General features: G+C 41.7%; 1 protein-coding gene across 3 annotated transcripts in view; it reads left to right on the forward strand.

Moving 5' to 3' along the window:
• Positions 1-21,986, forward strand: part of LOC128656174 (GRB10-interacting GYF protein 2) — a 556,473-nt gene that overhangs the window by 257,041 nt on the left and 277,446 nt on the right. For all 3 annotated transcript variants that reach the window (XM_053709919.1, XM_053709921.1, XM_053709920.1), the window contains exon 8: positions 16,707-16,867. In XM_053709919.1, the coding sequence (XP_053565894.1) occupies positions 16,707-16,867 (161 nt within the window). The remainder of the gene's footprint in view (positions 1-16,706; positions 16,868-21,986) is intronic.

Raw genomic sequence — 21,986 nt, forward strand, 5'->3', positions numbered from 1 at the left:
TGATTCTTAGTCAAAGAGGTTTTCTGACTCTGTGATTAATACTATGTTACAGGCTCGTAAATCTGTATCTAGGAAGATATATTATCGAGTCTGGAAGACTTATATTTCTTGGTGTCTTTCTCATCATTTTTCCTGGCATTCTTTTAGAATTCCGAGAATTTTACAGTTTCTTCAGGATGGTTTGGATAAAGGTTTGTCTGCAAGTTCCTTGAAAGGACAAATCTCTGCTCTTTCTGTTCTTTTTCACAGAAAGATTGCTAATCTTCCTGATATTCATTGTTTTGTACAAGCTTTGGTTCGTATAAAACCTGTTATTAAGTCAATTTCTCCTCCTTGGAGTTTGAATTTGGTTCTGGGGGCTCTTCAAGCTCCTCCGTTTGAACCTATGCATTCATTGGACATTAAATTACTTTCTTGGAAAGTTTTGTTTCTTTTGGCCATCTCTTCTGCTAGAAGAGTTTCTGAATTATCTGCTCTTTCTTGTGAGTCTCCTTTTCTGATTTTTCATCAGGATAAGGCGGTGTTGCGAACTTCTTTTAAATTTTTACCTAAGGTTGTGAATTCTAACAACATTAGCAGAGAAATTGTGGTTCCTTCATTATGTCCTAATCCTAAGAATTCTAAGGAGAGATCATTGCATTCTTTGGATGTAGTTAGAGCTTTGAAATATTATGTTGAAGCTACTAAGAATTTCCGAAAGACTTCTAGTCTATTTGTTATCTTTTCCGGTTCTAGGAAAGGTCAGAAGGCCTCTGCCATTTCTTTGGCATCTTGGTTGAAATCTTTAATTCATCATGCTTATGTCGAGTCGGGTAAAACTCTGCCTCAAAGGATTACAGCTCATTCTACTAGGTCAGTTTCTACTTCCTGGGCGTTTAGGAATGAAGCTTCGGTTGATCAGATTTGCAAAGCAGCAACTTGGTCTTCTTTGCATACTTTTACTAAATTCTACCATTTTGATGTGTTTTCTTCTTCTGAAGCAGTTTTTGGTAGAAAAGTACTTCAGGCAGCTGTTTCAGTTTGAATCTTCTGCTTATGTTTTCATTAAACTTTATTTTGGGTGTGGATTATTTTCAGCAGGAATTGGCTGTCTTTATTTTGTCCCTCCCTCTCTAGTGACTCTTGCGTGGAAAGATCCACATCTTGGGTAGTCATTATCCCATACGTCACTAGCTCATGGACTCTTGCTAATTACATGAAAGAAAACATAATTTATGTAAGAACTTACCTGATAAATTCATTTCTTTCATATTAGCAAGAGTCCATGAGGCCCACCCTTTTTGTGGTGGTTATGATTTTTTGTATAAAGCACAACTATTCCAATTCCTTATTTTATATGCTTTCGCACTTTTTTTATCACCCCACTTCTTGGCTATTCGTGGAGGAATTGGGCTTCAATATGCTGAGAAGCGCTTATCATAGAAGAAAAATCAAGCACAAACTTACTTCACCACCTCCATAGGAGGCGAAGTTTGAAAAACTGATTTGTGGGTGTGGTGAGGGGTGTATTTATAGGCATTTTGAGGTTTGGGAAACTTTGCCCCTCCTGGTAGGAATGTATATCCCATACGTCACTAGCTCATGGACTCTTGCTAATATGAAAGAAATTAATTTATCAGGTAAGTTCTTACATAAATTATGTTTTTCCCTCATGGGGATCGGTAAGCCATTTTCTTAGACTCTGACAGAATATAGGGCTTATTATGGGCTTATAACTGGTGGACACTTTTAAGGGCTAAATCGATTGTTTATTTAAGTTATTATTAAGGTTTTGAAGTGGATTTCAAACTTTTTAATGTTTGGGGAACGTTTTTATCGCCAGGCACTAGTTAAGACACCTTTCCAGTCAGGAAGGGCCTTTCTCTGTAGTAGGCAGAGCCTCATTTTCGCGCCATTATTGCGCAGTTTCTGTTGAGTGCAGTGCATGCAGCTGCATGTGAGAGGGTCTGGTTCCCACAGAAATCGTTCCTAGAAGGCTGGAATTGGTATCGTATACCCCCCTGGGTTAAGTGAAGTCGCAGCAAAGGCTGTGGCTGGGACTGTAGTGGGGTTAAATTGCAAACGGCTCCGGTTTCCGCATTTTAAGGGTTAACAGCTTCAAAATTGGGGTGCAATACTTTGAATGCATTAAGACACTGTGGTGAAAATTTGGTAAAGTTTGGATAATTCCTTCATAGTTTTTCACATATTCAGTAATAAAGTGTGCCCTGTTTAACATTTAAAGAGACAGTAACGGTTTTGTTTAAAAACGGTTTTTGTGCTTTATTAACCAGTTTAAGCCTGTTTAACATGTCTGTACCTTCAGATAAGTCATGTTCTGTATGTATGGAGGCCAAGGTGGTTACTCCTTCAAATGTATGTGATAATTGTGCCATGGCGTCCAAACAAAGTAAGGACAGTACTGTCACATTTAGTAAGGTTGCCCAGGATGATTCCTCAGATGAAGGAAGTAGGGATAGTTCTGCATCCTCTCCTTCTGTGTCTATACCAGTTATGCCCGCGCAGGCGACCCCTAGTACTGCTAGCGCGCCAATGCTTGTTACTAGGCAACAATTGACGGCAGTAATGGATAACTCCATAGCTAATATTTTATCCAAAATGCCAGCATTTCAGAGAAAGCGCGATTGCTCAGTTTTAAACACTGTAGAGCAGGAGGGCGCTGATGATAATTTATCTGTCATACCCTCACACCAGTCTGAAGTGGCAGTGAGGGAGGGTTTGTCAGATGGAGAAATTTCTGATACAGGAAGAATTTCTCAGCAGGCAGAACCTGATGTTGTGACATTTAAATTTAAATTAGAGCATCTCCGCGCATTACTTAAGGAGGTGCTATCTACTCTGGATGATTGTGACAATCTGGTCATCCCAGAAAAATTGTGCAAGATGGACAAGTTCCTAGAGGGTCCCGGTGCACCCTGATGCTTTTCCGATACCTAAACGGGTGGCGGACATAGTGAATAAGGAGTGGGAGAAGCCAGGCATACCTTTTGTCCCTCCTCCTATATTTAAGAAATTGTTCCCCATGGTTGACCCCAGGAAGGACACATGGCAAACAGTCCCTATGGTCGAGGGGGCGGTTTCTACACTAGCCAAACGCACGACCATTCCCATTGAGGACAATTGTGCTTTCAAAGATCCTATGGATAAAAAATTGGAGGGCTTGCTTAAAAAGATTTTTGTACAGCAAGGATACCTCCTTCAACGTATTTCGTGCATTATTCCTGTCACTACAGCGGCGTGGTTCTGGTTCGAGGAACTGGAAAAGTCGCTCAGTAGGGAGACTCCATATGAGGAGGTCATGGACAGAATTCACGCGCTTAAGTTAGCTAATTCCTTTATTTTAGACGCCGCTTTGCAGTTAGCGAAATTAGCGGTGAAAAATTCAGGGTTTGCAATTGTGGCGCGTAGAGCACTCTGGCTAAAGTCTTGGTCGGCGGATGTATCTTCCAAGACAAAATTGCTTAATATTCCTTTCAAAGGTAAGACCCTTTTCGGGCCAGAATTGAAGGAAATTATTTCAGATATCACTGGGGGAAAGGGCCATGCCCTCCCACAAGATAGGCCTTTCAAGGCTAAGAATAAGTCCAATTTTCGTTCCTTTCGCAACTTCAGGAACAGACCGGCTTCTAACTCTGCAGCCTCTAGACAAGAGGGTAACGCTTCCCAGACTAAACCAGGTTGGAAACCAATGCAAGGCTGGAACAAGGGTAAATAAGCCAAGAAGCCTGCTGCTGCTACCAAAACAGCATGAAGGGGTAGCCCCCATCCTGGACCGGATCTAGTAGGGGGCAGACTCTCTCTCTTTGCTCAGGCTTGGGCAAGAGATGTTCAGGATCCCTGGGCACTAGAAATAGTCTCTCAGGGTTATCTTCTAGAATTCAAGGAACTACCCCCAAGGGGAAGGTTCCACATTTCTCACTTATCTTCAAACCAAATAAAGAGACAGGCATTCTTACATTGTGTAGAAGACCTGTTAAAGATGGGAGTGATACACCCAGTTCCAACTGTGGAACAAGGTCAGGGGTTTTACTCAAATCTGTTTGTAGTTCCCAAAAAAGAGGGAACCTTCAGACCAATTCTGGATTTAAAAATTCTAAACAAATTTCTCAGAGTTCCATCGTTCAAAATGGAAACCATTCGAACAATTTTACCCGCAATCCAGGAGGGTCAATATATGACTACCGTGGATTTAAAGGATGCGTATCTACATATTCCTATCCACAAAGATCATCATCAGTTCCTAAGGTTCGCCTTTCTGGACAAACATTATCAGTTCGTGGCTCTTCCATTCGGACTAGCTACTGCTCCCAGAATTTTCACAAAAGTGCTTGGGTCCCTTCTAGCGTTTCTAAGACCAAGGGGCATTGCAGTGGCACCTTACCTGGACGACATTCTAATTCAAGCGTCGTCTCTTTCCAAGGCAAAGGCTCATACAGACATCGTTCTAGCCTTTCTCAGATCTCACGGGTGGAAGGTGAACGTAGAAAAGAGTTCCCTGTATCCGTCGACAAGAGTTCCCTTTTTGGGAACAATAATAGATTCTTTAGAAATGAAGATCTTCTTGACAGAAGTCAGAAAGTCAAAGCTTCGAAACGCTTGTCAAGTTCTTCTCTCTATTCTACAGCCTTCCATAGCTCAGTGCATGGAAGTAGTAGGGTTGATGGTGGCAGCAATGGATATAGTTCCTTTCTCCAACATAGGTGTGTCCGGTCCACGGCGTCATCCTTACTTGTGGGATATTCTCTTCCCCAACAGGAAATGGCAAAGAGCCCAGCAAAGCTGGTCACATGATCCCCCCTAGGCTCCGCCTACCCCAGTCATTCTCTTTGCCGTTGTACAGGCAACATCTCCACGGAGATGGCTTAGAGTTTTTTAGTGTTTAACTGTAGTACAAAGGATTTTAGACAAACATCTTCCTTGTTTGTTGTTTATTCAGGTAAAAGGAGAGGTCAAAAAGCAACTTCTACTTCTCTCTCTTTTTGGATTAAAAGCATCATCAGATTGGCTTACGAGACTGCCGGACGGCAGCCTCCCGAAAGAATCACAGCTCATTCCACTAGGGCTGTGGCTTCCACATGGGCCTTCAAGAACGAGGCTTCTGTTGATCAGATATGTAGGGCAGCGACTTGGTCTTCACTGCACACTTTTACCAAATTTTACAAGTTTGATACTTTTGCTTCTTCTGAGGCTATTTTTGGGAGAAAGGTTTTGCAAGCCGTGGTGCCTTCCATTTAGGTGACCTGATTTGCTCCCTCCCTTCATCCGTGTCCTAAAGCTTTGGTATTGGTTCCCACAAGTAAGGATGACGCCGTGGACCGGACACACCTATGTTGGAGAAAAAAGAATTTATGTTTACCTGATAAATTTCTTTCTCCAACGGTGTGTCCGGTCCACGGCCCGCCCTGGTTTTTTTTTAATCAGGTCTGATATTTTATTTTCTTTAACTACAGTCACCACGGTACCATATGGTTTCTCCTATGCAAATATTCCTCCTTAACGTCGGTCGCATGACTGGGGTAGGCGGAGCCTAGGGGGGATCATGTGACCAGCTTTGCTGGGCTCTTTGCCATTTCCTGTTGGGGAAGAGAATATCCCACAAGTAAGGATGACGCCGTGGACCGGACACACCGTTGGAGAAAGAAATTTATCAGGTAAACATAAATTCTGTTTTTGCTCGAATTCATCTAAGACCATTACAACTGTGCATGCTAAAGCAGTGGAATGGGGATTATACAGACTTGTCCCCAAAGATTCAAGTAGACCAGATAACCAGAGACTCACTCCGTTGGTGGTTGTCCCAGGATCACCTGTCTCGGGGAATGAGTTTCCGCAGACCAAAGTGGGTCATTGTCACGACCGACGCCAGTCTATTAGGCTGGGGCACGGTCTGGGACTCCCTGAAAGCTCAGGGTCTATGGTCTCGGGAAGAGTCTCTTCTTCCGATAAACATCCTGGAACTGAGAGCGATATTCAATGCTCTCCGGGCTTGGCCTCAACTAGCGAAGGCCGGATTCATAAGATTCCAGTCGGACAACATGACGACTGTAGCTTACATCAATCATCAGGGGGGAACAAAGAGTTCCTTGGCGAGAGGTATCCAAAATCATCAAATGGGCGGAGGATCACTCCTGCCACCTATCTGCAATCCACATCCCAGGAGTAGACAACTGGGAGGCGGATTACCTGAGTCGTCAGACTTTCCATCCGGGGGAGTGGGAACTCCACCCGGAGGTGTTTGCCCAGTTGACTCAATTATGGGGCATTCCAGACATGGATCTGATGGCGTCCCGTCAGAACTTCAAGGTTCCTTGCTACGGGTCCAGATCCAGGGATCCCAAGGCGACTCTAGTGGATGCATTAGTGGCGCCTTGGTCGTTCAACCTTGCTTATGCGTTTCCACCGTTCCCTCTCCTCCCCAGGCTTGTAGCCATGATCAAACAGGAGAAGGCCTTGGTGATTCTGATAGCTCCTGCGTGGCCGCGCAGGACTTGGTATGCAGACCTGGGGAATATGTCATCGGCTCCACCATGGAAGCTACCTTTGAGACAGGATCTTCTAATACAAGGTCCATTCGAACATCCAAATCTAGTTTCTCTGCAGCTGACTGCTTGGAAATTGAACGTTTGATTTTATCCAAGCGTGAGTTTTCAGATTCTGTGATGGATACTCTGGTCCAAACCAGAAAACCTGTGACTAGAAAGATTTACCATAAAATATGGAAAAGATATATCTGTTGGTGTGAATCCAAGGGATTCTCCTGGAGTAAGATTAAAATTCCTAAGATCCTTTCTTTTCTTCAAGAAGGTTTGGAAGGGATTGTCAGCGAGTTCTCTAAAAGGACAGATTTCTGCTTTATCTGTCTTGTTACACAAACGACTGGCAGCTGTGCCAGATATACAAGCTTTTGTACAGGCTTTGGTCAGAATCAAGCCTGTTTACAGACCTTTGACTCCTCCTTGGAGTCTAAATTTAGTTCTTTCAGTTCTTCAAGGGGTTCCGTTTGAACCTCTATATTCCATAGATATCAAGTTACTATCTTGGAAAGTTCTGTTTTTGTTTGCTGTTTCTTCTGCAAGAAGAGTTTCTGAATTATCTGCTTTGCAGTGTAATCCACCCTATCTGGTGTTCCATGCAGATAAGGTCGTTTTGCGTACTAAGCCTGGTTTTCTTCCAAAAGTTGTTTCCAACAGGAACATTAACCAGGAAATAGTTGTTCCTTCTCTGTGTCCGAATCCAGTTTCAAAGAAGGAACGTTTGTTACACAATTTAGATGTAGTTCGTGCTTTAAAATTCTATTTAGAAGCAACTAAGGATTTTAGACAAACCTCATCTTTGTTTGTCGTTTACTCTGGTAAGAGGAGAGGACAAAAAGCTACGGCTACCTCTCTGTCTTTCTGGCTGAAAAGCATTATCCGATCGGCTTATGAGACTGCCGGACGGCAGCCTCCTGAACGAATCACAGCTCACTCCACTAGAGCTGTGGCTTCCACATGGGCCTTCAAGAACGAGGCTTCTGTTGATCAGATATGTAAGGCAGCGACTTGGTCTTCTCTGCACACTTTTGCCAAATTTTACAAATTTGATACTTTTGCTTCTTCAGAGGCTGTTTTTGGGAGAAAGGTTTTGCAAGCCGTGGTGCCTTCCGTTTAGGTAACCTGATTTGCTCCCTCCCTTCATCCGTGTCCTAAAGCTTTGGTATTGGTTCCCACAAGTAATGGATGACGCCGTGGACCGGACACACCAATGTTGGAGAAAACAGAATTTATGCTTACCTGATAAATTACTTTCTCCAACGGTGTGTCCGGTCCACGGCCCGCCCTGGTTTTTTAATCAGGTTTGAAAAATTTCTTTCTCTATACACTACAGTCACCACGGCACCCTATAGTTTCTCCTTTTTTTCTCCTAACCGTCGGTCGAATGACTGGGGGGGCGGAGCCTGGGAGGGGCTATATGGACAGCTTTTGCTGTGCTCTTTGCCATTTCCTGTTGGGGAAGAAAATATTCCCACAAGTAATGGATGACGCTGTGGACCGGACACACCGTTGGAGAAAGTAATTTATCAGGTAAGCATAAATTCTGTTTTTTATATATACACTTTAAAACTCTATACAGGGTCACAGTGTGGCTCCTTTATACCTCGATAGGATCAAGGGTTAATATCTCCTTCAGTGAGATTATTTGAACAGCTTGGGGATTTATATCTGCTTAATGTGAGTTTTTTTGGCTTGGAACAAACCGGTTTCACTTTGGTTTTTGAAGTGTTGCGCAGCTCATAATAGCTTAGCTCCCTTTTTCATAACATGGAAGTCCTGTTTTAAGCACCATGTGACCGGGTGCGGTCTCTATCATTTCCTAAGATCCTACTGCAGACATCATTCCTGAAGAGTGTGTTCACTGTTAGCTGTCTGGGTCTAGGAAGTGGTGAGTGCCCCAGCCATTGGGAGTATTAAGGTGCCATTTTTTAAATAAAAACATTTATTTTTGTTTGTCCTTCTGTGGGTGTATACAAAGCTATGGAGGACTCTGATACTACATTAGAAGGTTCCGCTCCTGCTGTTCTGATTAATAATTCCTGTTTATATTGTGAGGAGGCTGTGGTTTGCCCGCCTTCTCAATTTTGTTTCATTTGCCTAAACTCTGTTCTAAAGTCTAAGTAGGGAGACAAGCCTGATAATACTCATAGCGCTATTAGCCCCCCTGAGCCATCTACTTCTCAGGAATCTGGGTCTTGAGAAATTACTACCCTTTCTACATTACCTGCCCCACATGCTGTTCCCCGCAGCTCATCTAATCCTCCATCTGGAGGGGGCCTTTTTTTCAGTGAACTTTACTGCACAGTTACAATCGGCGGTGTCTTTGGCCCTGAGTGCCTTACCTTACTCTAACAAACGCAAGAGGAAGGTTAAACATGGTTCTCCTGACCTAGAGTCATCTAAATATTTGTCGGATTTAGCTACTATGTCCCAGCTATCCGAGGATGAGTTAACCTCTGTGGCATCAGAGGGTGAATTTTCTGAGTCAGAGACTTCAGTTTCTAAACTCTCCTTTAGATTTAAAATTGAGCATTTGCGTTTTTATTAAAGGAGGTTCTGTCTACGCTACAGGTTCCAGATGCTACACTCCCTGAGGAACCTAAGAACCCTAAATTAAACCGGGTTTATAAAGCCCGGAAAGGTCCCTCTGACTTTTCCTGGGCCAGTTAAGATGGCGAACATTATTAGTAACCAATGGGAAAGAGTAAGAACTTCTTTTTCCCCCTCGTCTACTTTTAAAAAAATATTCCTGGTCCCTGACTCTCAATTAGATTTGCGGGGCTCCATCTCTATACTGGCTAAGCATACTACTATCCCTTTTGAGGATAGTTCTTCTTTTAGAGAGCCTATGGATAAGAAAATGGAAACTTTTCTGAGGAAGATGTTTCAACATATGGGGTTTTTATTTCAACTGGCGGCAGTTGGGGCAGCTACCTACTTGTGCGACACTGTCAGAGCTTATTGAGGTGGAGACTCCCCTCAAGGATATTCAGTAGAGAATTAAAGCACTGAGAATTGCTAACTCACCTGTGATGTGAATATACAGATTATTTGTATAAATGCAAAGGTTTCTGGCTTTGCCGTCCTAGCCCCCTGGGCTCTCTGGTTGAAGTCTTGGTCTGTGGATATGACTTCTTAATTCAGACTCCTTTCTCTTCCTTTCCAGGGGAAGATTTAAATCCGGCCCAGGGCTGGACTCCATTATTTCTACGGTTGCCGGAGGGAAGGGTGCCTTCCTACCGCAGGACAAGAAAAATAGGCATTTGTCTAATTTTCGTTCCTTTTGTTCTGACAAATCACAATGACTGCAATCCTCATCCAAGTCAGAGCAGCCCAAGGGTACTTGGAAGCCGGCTCAGTCCTGGAATAAGTTCTAACAGACTAAGAAGCCCGCCGAGAACAAATCGGCATGAAGGGGTGGCCCCCGATCCGGGATCGGATCAATTAGGTGGAAAACTGTCTTTTTTCCGACGCTTGGTTCCAGGATGTACAGGATCCTTGGGTCCTGGAGTTTAAATCTCAAGGATACAGGATAGGCTTCAAGTCTCATCCGCACGTGGGGCAGATTCCTACTCTCTAGTCTGCCTACAAGACCAGAAAAGAGGGCTGCCTTCTTAGGTTGCGTACGGGCTCTCTCCTCTCTAGGAGTAATTGTCCTGGTACCTACAGCAGAATGAGGTTTGGGGTTTTATTCAAACCTTTTCGTGGTTCCAAAGGAAGAGGGAACGTTTCGTCCAATTCTAGACTTAAAGTGCGTAAACAAGTTTCTGAGTGTTCCTTCTTTAAAGATGGAGACAATTCGGTCAATCCTGGTTCAGGAAGGACAGTTTATGACCACAATAGACCTGAAGGATGCATACCTCCACGTCCCGATACACAGGGAACATTTTAAATTCTTTAGGTTTGCTTTTCTGCACCAGCACTTCCAGTTCCTAGCTCTTCCGTTTGGCCTAGCTACTGCTCCAAGGATATTTTTAAAGGTTCTGGGAGCTCTTCTAGCCATTGCCAGAACACAAGGTTTTTCAGTAGCGCCTTACCTGGACGATATCTTGGTACAGGCACCATCTTTTCGTCTAGCGGAAGAACATTCAGAGTTCCTTCTCAATCTTCTTTGATCACATGGATGGAAGATAAACTTGGAAAAGAGTTCTCTTACTCCAAGTACAAGGTTGAATTTCCTAGGAACAATAATAGACTCCATATCCATGAGAATATTCCTCACAGATCAGAGACGTTGCAAGCTAAGTTCTGCATGTTTTGGCCTCCTTGAGAGCCTCAGTGGCTCAGTGTATGGGGTGATCGGACTCATGGTGTCTTGTATAGACATAATTCCTTTTGCCAGATTCCATCTCAGACCCTTACAACTATGCATGCTGAGACAATGGAACGGCGACCATTCAGATCTGTCTCAACAGATCGTTCTGGACAACTCACTCTCCTGGTGGCTCTGTCCCAAGGCACGTGCTTCTTGAGACCGTCCTGGGAGAGTGTGACTATGGATGCAAGCCTTTCCGGCTGGGGAGCCATTTGGGGTGCCAAGAGAGGCACAAGGTCTGTGGACTCAGGAGGTATCTTCAATGCCTTGAAGGCTTGGCCCCTTCTGGGTTCGTCCCAGTTTATCAGAATCCAATCAGACAATATAACCTTGGTTGCCTACATCAACCATCAGGGAAACGAGAAGTTCCTTGATGATGAGAGAAGTATCTTGGATACTAGAGTGGGCAGAGACTCACAAATGTACACTGTCAGTGATCTAGATTCCGGGTGTGGACAACTGGGAAGCGGACTTCATCAACAGGCAATCTTTTTACCCAGGGGAATGGTCTCTCCACCCGAGGTGTTTGCCGAGATATGCAGCAAGTGGGGGATGCCAGAGATAGATTTCATGGCATCCCACCTCAATACCAAGCTACCCAGGTACGGGTAGAGGTCGAGGGATCCTCATGCGGAACTGATAGATACCCTATCAGTACCATGGAGGTTCAGACTCATATCTTTTTCCTCCATTACCGCTTCTCCCTCGTGTGGTGGCTCGCATCAAGCAGGAGCTAGAATCATTGATTCTGATTGCTCCGTTGGGGCCACGAAGGACGTGGTTTGCGGATCTGGTTGGGATGTCCTCATCTCCTCAGTGGAGGTTACCTTGTCACAGAGATCTGCTGATACAGATTCCCTTCGTTCATTAAAATCTAGATTCTCTGAGGTTGTCAGCGTGGAGATTGAACGCTTATTCTTAGCCAAGAGATGGTTTTCTGGGAGTGTTATCGACACTCTGGTTCAAGCTCGTAAGCCAGTTACTCGTCGTATCTACCATAAAATGTGGAGGACTTACTAGTACTTGTGTAAAGAGCGTGGCTTTTCCTGGCATAAGGTTAAGGTTGTCAGAATTTTATCTTTTCTCCAGGCTGGACTGGAGAAGGGTTTATCTGCTAGTTCCCTTAAGGGACAGATATCTGGAAATAACATGGGAAGACAAAAAAGAGGCGCATGTGTGTACCAGTAAAGAGATCCAAGATAGTGGAAGAAATTACACCAGGGTACTCACATTTATCCAGAGCACTCATACAGTGCTATCAGGCACACACTGAGCAATTGCAGCAGCCCAGCTTGCTGTTATCCTATATGGCAACAGGAACAGGACCAGTCCAAAAGGATTCCTGGGAAGCTGCAGGGAAGCTGGATCAGCACAGGCAACACCAAAACCCAGGGTGGAAGGTTCCAGGGATAAGCTCAATAACAGAGCAGCGGCTTATCAAAAGAGAAACTTAGGTCCCAATGGAGATGGGATAAAGGTGGTGTATATAAAAAAATTCCAGTGGTGGTTCCAATTATAAAATATTAAAGGTTTATTAAAACATTAATTAAAAACAGAACCAACAGGTAGGTCAAATACTTGTCCTCCTTGTATCAATGCAACGCGTTTCTCAGCTCAAACGCTGTTTCTTCAGGCATATGTTACACACTGAAAAATGACAATCCTATATACACCACCTAAAGCAATTAAGCTAATTACAAACAATAGACACCTGTGCAGAGACTTCCCAAAAGGGGATGTCCTAAGGTGTTTAACCTTTCATCTGTAGTATGTGCTTCACAAATGATAATGTTACAAAAAATAATAATAATACAATTATGCAATATAAATCTGGATAAAAATCTATGAGACAAGATGAAACATAACACACTATATATCAAGTGAGGATATTCATTCATGTATGTACATATAAATAAACTTGCAATTGGTAAAAGATATAAAAGATAGATTTATAAAACAATCAAAACTATTGAATATATAAAATAGCTTGCAGTATAAATGTATATATATAAATATGTGTATAAATATAAATACTGACTTCATAATATCTCGACAAAACCGGAAGTAGCACTGATGTGCTGATCTCCAATCAAATGTCAGCAAAAAATGTCAGTAAATAATCCAATCAGAAGTGAAGTTAAACAGGAAATGACGTACACACATGCTTTAAACCAATCAAATGTCCAGAAAAACTGAGCTAATGCTCCAATCACATACACAAAAAAACGGACTGAATGACCAATCAAATACAGCTATTGAATTGATAGACAAGGGGATTGCTCCAATACAAATTCATAGTACCTGGAGACTAGCAATAGAAAAAATTAATTATTCTGTCTACACATAAAGTGCCAAGATTAAATGACAAAAATCATCAATAAGAAAGTAAGGATGGCAAACAAAGAACCCAATTAGTTTGTAAATATATAAAATAACTATTTCACAAACAATTATAAATACTAGCAGAAATAAAACCTAAAGGGATATGAATATACAACCAATATAATATAATAAAGTATACTAAACAAATAATGCATAAGTGATATGTGATATAAAATAGTCATAATAGTGACCAAAAAATAAATACTATATATCTAATGAAGATATCAAAATAATAAAGATATCCAAACTAATACACATGAAATGTATACTGTTAACAATCGTGATAATAATTGCAAATTGATATAATAATTGCACCTAATAATATGTTTAAGATGTGAAAGTGACTAATGTCAAGGTCAAATACTAAATAATATTGATAATAATAATAATAATAATAAAATCACAATTGAGAATAAGTGTGGTTTGTGCCTTGAAGTTCTAACTTCAGGCTACTAAGGAATTCAGACAATTAGTTTGCCATCTGTACGGGGAAGCATAAGGGGCAGAAGGCTACTACGACTTCCCTATCTTTCTGGTTGAGAAGTGTCATTTGCTTAGCGTATGAGACAGCAGGATGACAGCCTCCTGAGAGGATAATGGCTCATTCCACTAGAGCAGTGGCTTTTTCTTGGGCTTTTAAGAATGATGCCTCAATGGATCAGATTTGTAAGGCGGCTACCTGGTTCTCCTTACACACTTTTTCTGAATTTTACAAGTTTGATGTAGTTTTGCTGTCTGTGGTACCCTCAGAATAGGGTCCGCCTCTTTTTTCTGTTCCCTCCCGGTATTCATTTAGTGTCCTCTGGAGCTTGGGTATAGTTTTCTCAACAGTAAGGAATGAAGTTGTGGACTCTCCCTGCCTTATAGAAGGAACACATAGTTTATGCTTACCAGATAAATTCCTTTCCTTCCTGGCAGGGAGAGTCCACAACCCCCCCCCCCCCCACACCCCTTTTTGTATATTTCTTCTGGCACCTTTTATACCCTGATTTTTCTCCTACTTTTCCTTGTTCCCTCGGCAGAATGACTGGGGGTTAGGGGAAGTTGGAGGAATATTTAAGCCTTTGGCTGTGGTGTCTATGCCTCCTCCTGGTGGCCAGGTGTTGCATTTTCCAACATTAAGGAATAAAGTCGTGGACTCTCCCTGCCAGGAAGGAAAGGAATTTATCTGGTAAGCATACATTTTTTTTTTTTGCCTGTTTGCATTTATTAGGTGCATTTATATAGATTTATGTATTAATGTTTTTATTTCATTGAAAGGAAGAATATATTAGAGGTTGTGGATTTAATTTTCTCAGTGAAAAAGTTTTTTAAATCCCCCTCCCTTTATGTTATTATTTTTGGACTCCATAGCTTGGGTATTAGTTCCCATGAGTAATAGATCGTAAGAAAACATTATACTTACTTGATAAATTTCTTTCATGGTAGTAAGAGTCCACGAGACCTCACCCTTGTGTTTTTTTCTGATGTTAGTTTTTCTTCAGCACATCATTTTTCCCTGCTCCTTTTTTGTCTCCTCTTCTTTTTTCTTACCTAACTTGCTTGGCTTTATGTTAGACTGAGGTATTTGTGAGGTGGGAGGGGTTTGGGACTCTTTGCCTCCTGCTTGTGGTAGAGAAGGGTAATTCCCATGAGTAATGGATCGTGGGCTTTTACCACCATGAAAGAAATTAATTTATCAGGTGAGTATAAATTGTCTTTTTTTATTAGTTAATTGGTTGACAATAAGAGTAAAGAAACACATGCTCTCATTGTAACATTACACAAGGAAGGCTATTATATGCTGTTTATAGCATCAAAGAACAAAGTTGGCCAATCTACAGTAGTATTTACACTTAAGATGAAGCAAGAGACCAGGTTCAACGGTCTGGGAGACCCAGGGTAACCTCAGAGGGAGAAGACAAGTTCATATGGGTGCAACGTAAGAGTCAACGAACACGTACTGCGCCAGATATCTGCAAAGAGCTGAATTCTAATCGTCAAAAGCCAGCGTCTGTGTCGACCGTGCAGCGCCATCGTCATGAACAATAGTTAAAGGGATGCGCAGCAGCTAAAAAAAACATGATTACGAAAACAAAACTAGATTTAGAGGCTACAGTGGACCAGAAAACATAAGGATTTTGTTTTTCAGCAGGACAATGATCCTAAAAACACTTCTAAATTATGCCAAAATTACATTGCAAGAAAAGAAAAGCAAAAAGTGTTAAATATGGATTGTCCCCCTCAGTCACCTGACCTTAATCCAATTGAACTACTGTGGGATGAGTTAGACAGAAATGTTAAAAATGCTGCAAACTAACTAAAAGCAACTGTGGGAGTGTGCTGGAGTCAAATTTCAGCTCACAGGCTTAAAAAGTTGGTGGAAAGAATGCATAAAGTATGTACTGCGGTTCTGAAGGCTAAAGGAGGATACTTCAAAGAGTCCGAACTTGGGAAGAAATTGTAAAATGTTTTGTTTTTGCTTTGTGTAACACATTTAATTTTGTCCCAGAATAAATAACTGTTAAGCCTTAGTTAATAACTTACAACTTGTGTTATCAATTCATTTTCTATCTCTCCAAAACGTTTGACTGTATGTATAATCAAAAATTAGAGAGAAATAATTTTGGCCCGCCCTTATTACTCCAGGACTCCACAGTCTAGGTATTTGTTACCAGGAGTACTGGTTTGTGGATTCTCACCACCTTTTATGAAAGAAAATATAATTTATGCTTACCTAATAAATTAATTTCTTTCTTGGTGATGAGCGTCCACAAGATCAGCCCATTATTTTGATTAAAATTTTTTTATAGATTTTGGATGTAATTTTTTTTTTTTTTTTGGAGACCGTTCCCTGCACCTTTTTTTCTTCTTCTTGAACTTATCCTTTCCTACCTTTGCTTTTTTTTTCTTGCTTGGCTATACGTCAAACTTGTGTACCAGTGAGGTGGGAGGGATTTTAAGTGAATGTAAATTTTCACGAATGAAGCCCCGTTTTTAAAAATACTATTAAAAACAGGGACACTTTCATTCATGAAATTTTACGTTGCAGCCATTTTTTTTAAAATACGGATTTGTCATTTCTGACGTAAGAAGAGACGACTTTGGGGCGGGGGAATCACTGCTCCTGTGTTCCACGCTTGCAAGGAAGAAAATGTAAGTTTTTTTTTTTTTTTTAAAACAGCTGCAATGTAAACTTTCATGAATGAAAGTGCCCCTGTTTTTAATAGAATTGTCAGTCATGAAAATGGACATTCACTTTAAGTGCTGTTGGAGTTTGGGAATCTGCCTCCTCCTAGTGGCCAGGAGTGCAATTCCCAGTAGTAATGGCTTGTGGACTCTCACTACCATAAAATAAATTCATTTATCAGGTAAGCATAAATTGCTTTTCATCTTTTGTACACATTAGTATGTTCTTATTCTATGAAATGGTCTTCTCTTATGTTAAGTCTACATGTTTGTATTGGAACACAATACACACTGTCTTCTGTCCATAGGTCCCTTCAGTAACCAAGAGATGTCAGAGTGGTTTCAAGCTGGATATTTTCCCATGTCTTTGCTGTTGAGGAGAGTATGTGATGAAGCTTTTCAGCCACTTGCAGACATAATAAAAATATGGGGTAGAGTTCCTTTCAACCCAGGTCCATCTCCTCGAATTGTAAGTCATTTTGTTCAGGCATAAATTTAAATGTTTCTGTATTTTACGTTCTCGTGTTTTTTTCTGATGATTAAAGAATGAAACATTGTTTTTGGAAATGTGTAGTTTTATGGTCTTTGAGTTCTAGTTAACAGCAAGGTGGTGGTAGTTGTGGCAGCCTTAAAATACCTTAATTTTGAGAAGTTCTCGTTCAGTAATTTTAAACTGCTTGGAAAAAAAAAATCAAATCACTAGAGCTTTACCTTCAGCACAAATTGACAAATGACACACCTCTAGTTTTAGACACAGTGGTGTGATTGTTTAAATGTCCTTACATCAGGACAAATTATGTGTGTGTGTATATGTATTTGTATGTATATGTGTGTATGTATATATATATATATATATATTTATAATATATATATATATATATATATTATATGTATATACAGTATAAATATGTGTGTGTTTGTGTATATATATATATATATATATATATATATATATGTGTGTATATATATATATATATATATATATATATATTTATATCAGGAACAACGTAGGCAAAGGCACTCACCGTGTGAAATCAAATTGTCAGTTTATTGTGACGTTTTGGGGTGGTGCCCCTTCATCAGACAGACATACATGAATACAATTATTACAAATATATACATTTGCTGGTCATTTTTTCACAGCTTTTTTTTCCTCTCGTCTGGGGAATTCGGGCCCATATAGATAGAAAACCCTTTATCCAAACTACTTAGGACCAGAAGAGGTTTGGATTTTTTAAATTGAACAGTTTGGAGAGGGGATGAAACCAAGTATAAACATCATATATCATTTTTAGTCTAAGTTTACATTTAGTCATAAGTTTTATACATTTTATAATACTTTTGTATACGTTGTACCCTATGAAAGATAATACAGTACAGTAATAATAAGATTGCGGGCCTCCCCAGGGGGGCGCCAAAGCATATGAGGGGAGGCTTGGGAACAATGACACTTAGCACTATGCAGCAGCTGACAATGACACTTGCCATTACATTGTGGAGTACATTAAAGTGTGGGATATAAGTGGAAGAAAGGCACTGAGGTCGAAATCTCTGAGACTGTGTTGCGTTTGTTGTTTTTATCAGTAACTTACATTTTAGCACAGGAGTATCAAATTGCAGATTGAAAAGTGAAGCACTCTTGGTCTTGGTTGAGCAGAATCATTTCTTGAAAGCTGTGTGTGAACCCTGGATCAAAAGTAAATTCCTCAAATTTAGATTTAAAAATAAGTATTACAATTTCTCTTACATTGGTGTGTCCGGTCCACGGCTTCATCCTTACTTGTGGGATATTCTCAATCCCTACAGGAAGTGGCAAAGAGAGCACACAGCAGAGCTGTCCATATAGCTCCCCTCAGGCTCCGCCCCCCCCCCCCCAGTCATTCTCTTTGCCGCTCTAAACAAGTAGCATCTCCACGGGGGTGGTAAAGAGTTTGTGGTGTTAGTTTGTAGTTTTTATTTCTTCTATCAAAAGTTTGTTATTTTAAAATAGTGCCGGCTTGTACTATTTACTCTGGAGTAGAAAGTGATCAAGATTTCTGCTGAGAGGACTATGATTTTAGCATCAGTAACTAAAATCCATTGCTGTTCCCACGCAGGACTGTTGAATACAGGAGAACTTCAGTTGGGGGGAACAGTTTGCAGGCTTAACTGCTTCAGGTATGATCAGTCATTTTTCTAACAAAACCCAGTAATGCTAGAAGACTGTCAGTAATCCCCATAGGGGAAGGTAAGCCATGTTTCTTAGACTATGTATAAAATAATGGCTTAAATAAAGGGCTTAGTTGCTGGTTGACACTATTTTGGGCTTAATCGATTGCTTCTTAGCATAATTATTTATAGTTTAGGTGTTTTTGTGACTTATAAAAACGCTTATGGGGTTATTTATTCGGCTGGCATTTGATTAGACTCCTAATCTCCTCAGAAAGGCCCCAGCACTTTGTAATGCAGAGGGAGGAGGCCTCATTTTCGCGCCTCAGTTGCGCAGTTGTTTTTGACAAGACAGTTCATGCAGCCTCACGTGTGGTGTCCAGAGACTTCAAAGGGACTTCAGACAGGCTTATTTCTACTCCAAATAATCCCTAAGGATGGGAAAAGCCTCAGCAGAAGCTGTGGCATAATACTGTAGTGTGTTTAACCGGTCAAATTCATGTTTTTGCTCCGGTTTGGGCATTAAGGGATTAATTGAGCTGAAAATTTGTGTGCAATCTTTTGAAAGCATTAGGATAATGTGAAAATTTCATTAAAATCGGATGTTTCCTTGATGGTTATTTGATGTGTTGGTAATAAAGTGTGCACTTTTATTATTTAAAGACAGTAACGTTTTTGTCAAAAGTATTTTTTATTGCATTTTAGTGCTGTCTTAAGTCTGTCAAACATGTCTGAGCCTTCAGATAGCGCTTGTTCTATATGTTTAAAAGCCATGGCGGTACCCCCATTGAATTTATGTTTGAAGTGTGCTATAGCGTCCAAGCAGTTTGACCATACAATGACACTTAAAAATGTAGCCCAAGATCTATCTTTAGCTGAAGGTAACGAGGAGAGTATTTTATCTTCCCCTTCTGTGTCAACACCAGTTATGCCCGCGCAGGCGATGCCCAGCACATCTAGCGCATCGATCCCTGTTACTTTGCAGCAATTAGCAGCAGTCATGGATAATTCTCTCGCAGCTTTTTTATCCAAACTGCCAGCATTTCCAAGAAAGCGCGATAGCTCAGTTTTAAATACAGAAAATGAGCAATAATTTATCTGTAGTGCCCTCACATCAATCTGACTTGGCGGTGAGGGAGGGCCTGTCTGAGGGAGAAATTTCTGACTCAGGAAAAGTTGCTCAGCAGGCAGAGCCAGATACTATAGCATTTAAATTTAAGCTAGAGCACCTCCGCGCCGTGCTTAAGGAGGTTTTAGCTACGCTAGATGATTGTGACCCCTTGGTGGTCCCAGAAAAATTGTGTAAAATGGACAAATTCTTAGAGGTCCCGGTACACACTGATGCATTTCCGATACCTAAGAGGGTGGCGGATATTGTGACCAGGGAGTGGGAAAGACCAGGTGTACCTTTTGTTCCCCCCCTATATTTAAGAAAATGTTCCCCATTGTTGACCCCAGAAGGGACGCGTGGCAGACGGTCCCTAAGGTGGAGGGGGCAGTTTCAACACTAGCTAAGCGCACCACTATGCCAATAGAAGACAGTTGCGCTTTCAAAGATCCTATGGATAAAAAATTGGAAGGTTTGCTTAAGAAAATATTTGTTCAACAAGGTTTTCTTCTTCAACCAATTTCTTGCATTATTCCTGTAACCACTGCAGCGGCTTTTTGGTTTGATGAACTAGAGAACTCCCTACAGAGGGAGACCCCTTATGATGAGGTTATGGACAGAATTCACGCCCTGAAGTTGGCTAATTATTTCATTACAGATGCTGCTCTTCAGTTAGCTAAATTAGCGGCGAAAAATTCTGGTTTTGCAATCCTGGCACGCAGGGCGCTTTGGCTAAAATCTTGGTCGGCGGATGTGTCGTCCAAAACAAAATTGCTTAATATTCCTTTCAAGGGTAAGACCCTTTTCGGGCCAGAGTTGAAAGTGATTATTTCTGATATTACTGGAGGAAAGGGCCATGCCCTTCCACAAGATAGACCTTTCAAGGCTAAAAATAAGTCTAATTTTCGTTCCTTTCGCAATTTCAGGAACGGACCCGCTTCTACTTCTACAGCCACTAAGGAAGAGGTTAACGCTTCCCAGTCCAAACCTGCATGGAAACCCATGCAAGGCTGGAACAAGGGTAAACAGGCCAAGAAGCCTGCTGCTGCTACCAAGACAGCATGAAAGGGTAGCCCCCGATCCGGGACCGGATCTAGTAGGGGGCAGACTTTTTCTCTTTGCTCAGGCCTGGGCAAGAGATGTTCTGGATCCCTGGGCGTTAGAAATTGTCTCTCCGGGGTATCTTCTGGAATTCAAGGACCTTCCTCCAAGGGGAAGGTTCCACATGTCTCGCTTGTCTTTAGACCAGACAAAGAGACAGGCATTCTTACTTTGCATAGAAGATCTTTTAAAGATGGGAGTAATACACCCAGTCCCAACTGCAGTACGAGGACGGGGTTTTTACTCAAACCTGTTTGTAGTTCCCAAAAAGGAAGGAACTTTCAGGCCAATTCTGGACTTAAAAATCCTAAACAAATTTCTCAGAGTTCCATCATTCAAGATGGAAACTATCCGGACAATCTTACCGATGATCCAGGAGGGTCAATATATGACTACCGTGGATTTAAAGGATGTGTACCTGCATATTCCTATCCACAAGGATCACCATCAGTTCCCAAGAATTTTCACGAAGGTGCTAGGGTCCCTTCTAGTGGTTCTAAGACCGCGGGGCATTGCAGTAGCACCTTACCTAGACGATATCTTAATACAAGCGTCGTCTTTTCACAGAGCAAAGGCGCATACAGGCATTGTGTTGGCCTTTCTAAGATCTCACGGGTGGAAGGTGAACGTAGAAAAAAGTTCTCTGTCCCCGGTCACAAGGGTTCCCTTCCTGGGAACAATAATAGACTCGATAGAAATGAAAATCTTTCTGACGGAGGTCAGGAAGTTAAAACTTTTGAATTCCTGTTGAGTTCTTCATGCCAATCCTCAGCCTTCTGTGGCTCGGTGCATGGAGGTAATCGGTCTAATGGTTGCGGCAATGGACACAGTCCCCTTTGCCAGAATTCATTTGAGACCACTGCAACTGTGCATGCTCAAACAGTGGAATGGGGATTATGCAGATTTGTCTACCCAGATACAAATGGACCAGATAACCAGAGAATCGCTCCTCTGGTGGTTGTCTCAGGATCACCTGTCTCAGGGAATGAGTTTCCGCAGACCGGAGTGGATCATTGTCACGACCGACGCCAGTCTCTTAGGCTGGGGTGCGGTCTGGAACTCCCTGAAAGCTCAGGGTCTATGGTCTCGGGAAGAATCTCTTCTCCCGATAAACATTTTAGTATTGAGAGCGATATTCAATGCGCTCCAGGCCTGGCCTCAGCTGGCGGAGGCCAAATTCATCAGATTTCAGTCGGACAACATAGAACTGGACCTGATGGCATCCCGCCAG

Source organism: Bombina bombina, chromosome 4 (assembly GCF_027579735.1).
Source record: "Bombina bombina isolate aBomBom1 chromosome 4, aBomBom1.pri, whole genome shotgun sequence".
NCBI classification, from domain to species: Eukaryota; Metazoa; Chordata; class Amphibia; order Anura; family Bombinatoridae; genus Bombina; species Bombina bombina.